We start from the raw sequence: 6,116 nt of genomic DNA, 5'->3' as shown, positions 1-6,116 counted from the left end.
TGACAAAACAGTCTATAAAACAAGTGTTGTAGTACCAGACAAGATGTAGCAACAGTGGTAACTGAGAATGAGGTAACCACGGCAACAGAGAGACCCTGAGACCAGAGCCTACACAGCAAAAACATGCGATAAAAATCTTGAGATTATGTGACGAATTTCTCTAGATAATGAAAACATAAAAGACATCAGCATAGATGTGAGAAGCTCAACCTGAGTACAGAATATTCTTGGATATTTGGGTATTGTTTCCCTGGTTACATGGAACAAAATGTTTCTGGAACACACACACACAGTGTGGCCATGGAGATTGTCAGGGGTTTGTGGTAATTGTCAGTGGCAATGACTGAAACGCTCATAATATGTCGAATGCCGTTGTGGATGGATCTAAAGCTGCGGACAGTGACGAATTCTGGACATTCATTACAGGGCCTGTCACTACCTGCTGCTGTCATGTAATTGACCCTGCGTATTGCTGTTTGTGACTGTCAACCTAAAACTGTACTTTTCAAGTTAATCTGTTAATAAGGTATTGATCTTTTGAGGTTACGTACAGATTTCACAATTTAGTTCTGTACAAACAGATTTCTGGGTTACATTTCAGTTTGGAGATCACCTCATACCAAAATTCACGGAAACTTGACTTGGGCTTGGTAGGATTTTGTTCAGAGTTAGACAATCCCTCCATGTGACACACTAACAGCAGTAAAACACAAGTATAGGTGGCCGACAACCATGAATTTTCAACCAACGTAATGCCAAATACACCCCCTAGCTTTACTGTTTGTTTGTCAGTTGGACTATTCACTTTCTTTCACTATCATGAATTTATAATAAGTTCAGTGAAAATGTAGGGGGAAGGTGGGTGCTTTTCCGTCAGTCTCCAATCTCAGTAAGTCTTAATCTGTTCCCATTTCACTACAATGGCTTCCCAAAGACACACACACAAAAATATAAATGTAACTACATTTAGGATTGTAGTGGTTAAATTTCCAGATTCTTGTTATCGCCTAGGCACACCAGAGGCAGCGATGGTACCTGGAGAATAACAAGGGGTTACATACCAGCAAGCAGCTTGAAACATCCGGTACCAAGGGAGGTAACTGCGTGTTTACTAAATTATTACATTCGTTCCTAGATATCAAACGAAAGACTATCCATCCCAGGATCTGAACAAGGATCTAAGTAAGCATCTAACTTGTCTAAGTAAGCAATAAAACTACCAACTATCATCTGTTTAATATGTACATTATGAAAATTCCATATAAACTCTTTGATGGTTCAAGGTCAAGGTTAAAATAACCGATTTCCCTCAGACCATCTCAACCTCAGTTAAAACTGACAATAGGAACAAGTGTATCACAACCATTGTGTAATCATCATCGTCAATTATGTCACTACTTCCTGTGGTCATATAGGTACTGAACAAGTAGGTGTTCTCACGAGATCACTCACTGGCAAAGCAAATACACTTTGACCTCTTGTTATGATGATATATGAAGATTATTGCACCATGTCGCGATGTAGTCCATACAAAATACCACTGACATTTTTAAAATGTTACATGAAAACAAATTATTACAATAGATTAATACTGGTAATGAAATTGTCTGTATTTCATGCATGTTATATATACCATGTATACAGTCAAGTCTCTTTAGTCCCAATCTCATTAAAATCAGATCTTAGTTCTCGCTATCGCTAAACAAAGATCTGAGGACATCCCATTACGGGTCACGTCAGACCTACCTTGCACGAACTTTGACCAACCAACATGACCAATAGAATGACCAATCAGAAGGCAGCTTTCTCGCGCTTTACGGCACAAACTTCAAATTGGCGACTACGCTTCGAAACATATTTTGACAAATTCTCGATTACAAATTTGAAACCTGAACAAAAAAACATTCTGGAATGGCTAATAGATGGTCTAGATTGTAAGGATTCAGTCTTTAAACTCGTAACTATCGTTCGGAATACCCCTAGTTAAAGTTTTCAAGATTGCATGATTAGAAATCACATTCCGACTGTTACTTTCATAATCTGGTGAGCAACGCACTGATTGGTCGGATGAAAGGTCGTTCTGACGTGACCCATAATGGGATGTCTTCAGATCTTTGTTTAGCTGTAGTGAGAACTAAGATCTGCTTTTAATGAGAGTGCGTTAATCCGACACTCGTATTCCGACAATCAGCTTTATCCGACACTAATGATTGGAACCAATTAAATCAGTGCTATTTAGACCATGCGAGCCTGACCACCCGATCCTGTTAGTAGCCTCAAACGACAAACATGGGTTGCTAAAGACCTATTCTAACCCAGATATTCACTGGTCAGAATATTTCAGAATCATATCCTCAGTGGCAAGGTGGCGGTATATCAGTTTACTATCTGCATCCATGAGGAAGACTATTTCCCTCAACATGCTCATGACACCATCTGAATTACACATGGCCCTACTCTTCCCTATTTAACTGTAAACAGTAACAATTCACCAAGGTACTCAATCAAGCAAATATCTTCAAAAAAGCCATCTTGTTTGTATTTGCCAGAGACTAAAGGGCTACTGCATCTGGTCCGGCTCTGGACTTAACATCCTACACATTGACCCATAGAGACACAACACAAGCATAATGAGTGAGTGAGTGAGTTTAACGCTGCTTTTAACAGTATTCCCGTTACATCACAGCATGTTAGCTTAATGTGGGAGGAAAGCCCGAGGTGATGCAGGTCTCAGAAGTTTACCACTTCGGTGAAACCCACGAGCATGGGTATGGTGCGGACAAACCTAAAAACATAATTGGGGCGAACCGGGATTCAAACCCACAATCATAAGTTTCTGGCTCGCCTAAGGGACGCAACTCTGCACAGCGAATCATGGCGCCATAGACGACTGGGCCAACCGTGCCCCCACAAGCACAGTGACCAAGTATGGGTATTCAGACAAATACATAAATATCAGTTCACTTGAATAATAGAAATCTTCACTCTCTATCCCTTCTTTGGTTAAAAGCTGAAAGTTTGGTCTCAATTGTGTTTATCATGTAAACTAAAATAGTCATCTTTAGTAAAAGGTGTGGTCCTGAGCAAATGTTGAGTAGTATGTGTTGACAGAACTAATAAAGAAAGGAAGAATACTTCAAAATGATTTATGGTGAATATTTCATGTAAGGTAAGTATCTACGAACTCAACAAGCAGCTGTAGAGTGAGGGTGTGCTAGCTGACTACAACATGGTCCTCACAACGATGTCGGCGTCTCCTGGACTCTCCTTCAGAGTAAGGCACATGTGGTTGTAACACAGCAAGCGTTGGAAGTCTTCATGATGGGGAAAGACATAGTAGTTTGGCAATCTTATTTTCAATCTGAAAGAAAAAATTATGTTGAATGTCATAAATCTTCACCAGATGATATATAAAGCTTTTACCATGGTTACTGCTTTCCACAAATTTCAAGTTAATCCGACAAGATTTTATTTGATGGGCATAACCAAATCTGAACCCACTGTGTTACTACATATTATTAATGTTCAGATTCCTGGAACTTGCAGTTTCTTTGAAGCAGATTCTTTAATATTATTCACCATGTTCACATTATTATTGATGTATTTTGTGTAATTATTACCAGGATTTGAAATAAAATGAAATATAAGTGAGTGAGTGAGCATGCTTTTACGCCACTTTTAGCAATATTCCAGCAATATCACAGCGGGAGACACCAGAAATGGGCTTCACACAATGTACCCATGTGGGGAATCGAGTCCAGGTCTTCGGTGTGATGAGCGAATGCTTTAACCACTAGGCTATCCGACCACCCCAAAATAAAATATAAAACAAAATGAAGTACGAGGACACTGACATTTACTGGGCCTACAATGTTGTAGCTTTTACCTCACATCCCAGCAGACATATCTTGAAAAACAGATACTATTAAGACTTTTGAAAGCAAGGAGCGCTGAAATGCAAGACTACCATTATCAAGGTGTCATTTTCTTACACTGACAGAAAAGGAAAAACAACTGAGGTAGTTTGTCAAGAGTCGTCTCCCTTCTCCTGGAGTTCCTTCAGCCTCATTGCCAGAGTGTCACCGAAAGTGTTCCGATACTCGGGGCTGACAGTGTCAAGCAGCTGATAGATTGTCTCGTAGTAACGTGAAGGCTCATCTTCCATGACAGTGTCAAACGATTTCCCCACAATCTGAAATTGAAACAATATTGACATTCAGTCCACATCATACAGATCCAGAGGGGAGATCCAGAGGGGAGATCCAGAGGGGAGGTCCAGAGGGGAGATCCAGAGGGGAGGTCCAGGGGAGGGGGGGGGGGGGGGGGGGGGTCCAGAGGGGAGGTCCAGGGGGGAGATCCAGAGGGGAGGACCGGGGGGGAGATTCAGAGGGGAGATCCAGAGGGGAGGACCGGGGGGGGGAGATCCAGAGGGGAGGTGGACAGGTCAGGTCCAGGGTGTGTGTGGGTAGGCCCAGGGGGGAGGTCCAGAGGGGACGTCCAGTGGGGAGATCCAGAGTGGAGATCCAGAGTGGAGATCCAGAGTGGAGGTCCAGAGGGGAGATCAAGAGGGGAGGACCGGGGGGGAGATCCAGGGGGGTAGATCCAGAGGGGAGATCCAGAGGGGACATGATTTTATCTCAGAAAAGTGTGTGTTTTTTTTGTGGTGGGGGAAACACTGTGAGGATAACATGGATCCTAGTGAGGAACTAGGAAGGTACAGCATGGCTAGAGACGCCACGAGGGTGAGTCTGCTTTTGAATCATTACCAGTTTAGGGAGTGAAAGTGGCTTGGGTTGAAATTCCATGACAGTTTCCTGTAGCGAAAACACTTGACATGAAACTAGTTCATCCTGCTAACTCGACATTTTTGTGAAAAGAATAACTTTTAAAAATCTGAAAATGTGAGAATAAAAGAATACCCTGACAGTGACAAGAGCATTTATTTGCACGCTTCCAGTCTTTCCTGGCTCTCCTGCTTGAAAATGCATTAGATGGGGGTACAGCCCCTGTAGAGCCCCCCCACAGCCTGTAAAGCTGTGTATCCATCCTTGTCAATACAAATCTACTTGATTTATTGCACAAGAAGTACTATGGTCATGATGGTAGAAAGATGGCATTCGGACCAGCAATGTTTAGATGTGTGCAACATCAATAAATAAATACCTGATCAACAGCATTCCAGTTCATAATAATGAAACGTACCTGGTGTACATATCTGTCATAACCATGACGACAACAGCGTTAGTAGGATGTAATTTATACTCAGAGGAATATAGATTCAATCAATAATGAATAAATGCAAATTGTTTATATTTACAGTTCTTTTACTTTGTCCATATTCTCAGAATAGAAGTGAGCATCTATTATTACTGTCTAATGGACATGAAAATCGTGCTTTATGTCTTAATCAACTAAATACAGGGTGCAGTGATTCTGTTTACTTCGAACCCTCATTTAGAGTTATCTCCCTTGTGGTGTTTATCACACTTATTCACTCAAATTAGGACAGGTTGCTGAATAACAAATATATTACATCCCTGCACTGTTTGCAACATCATCCTGTGGTTGATGACAATATTAAGTTGCAGTGCGTACATTTTAGTCTTCTTTGGGCCGTGTAAAGCGTAAATACAAAGCCAAATTAATACTAAAAACAGTGCCAAAACTTTTATACACACCCGGAAACCGCTGATTGAAAGTTCTACACAATACAGTACATCTTCCTTTGTCCTGAGATTCAGGTAGACCAGTTCTGCAGTAACTGGGAGAGACTTGGACATTTCAACAGACTTGACAGCAAATGCTACTTCTCTCACGGCCTCCTGGGCCTCGATCTTCAAAATATGATCTTCGTTACACACTGGAGAATCCGCCATCGTGCCTTTCACAGCAATCGGAGGGTATCGGTGTTTTCCGGCATCATTCGATTTTTGTGATAATACTTCGCGACGCAAACGAAGGTTGCGATTGCACGAACAAGCTCCTTACAGCGATAGCGCGTTCGCGGAGCTCTCTATACTGTCCCTGCGACCAGAAACCCATGTACACATCCCACCTGATCGCCATAGGGCTGGGACGGGTAACTCGGGTACTCGGGTGGGGTGGGTACTGAGCAG

General features: G+C 41.9%; 1 protein-coding gene across 1 annotated transcript; it reads right to left on the bottom strand.

Annotated features, from left to right (window-relative positions):
* Nucleotides 1–1,738: 1,738 nt before the first annotated feature.
* Nucleotides 1,739–5,890, bottom strand: LOC139474548 (GSK3B-interacting protein-like). The gene is made up of 3 exons (XM_071257606.1): nt 5,679–5,890; nt 3,993–4,192; nt 1,739–3,361 (listed from the first exon to the last, which is right to left on the bottom strand). Exons 1-2 carry the CDS (start codon nt 5,874–5,876, stop codon nt 4,028–4,030), a joined length of 363 nt encoding a protein of 120 aa, XP_071113707.1. The 5' UTR covers nt 5,877–5,890; the 3' UTR covers nt 1,739–3,361; nt 3,993–4,027.
* Nucleotides 5,891–6,116: the final 226 nt, after the last annotated feature.

This window comes from Haliotis cracherodii, unplaced genomic scaffold, assembly GCF_022045235.1.
Source record: "Haliotis cracherodii isolate W230 unplaced genomic scaffold, xgHalCrac1.p SCAF_3, whole genome shotgun sequence".
In the NCBI taxonomy this organism is placed as follows: Eukaryota; Metazoa; Mollusca; class Gastropoda; order Lepetellida; family Haliotidae; genus Haliotis; species Haliotis cracherodii.
This window is presented reverse-complemented; position numbering and strand designations above follow the sequence as displayed.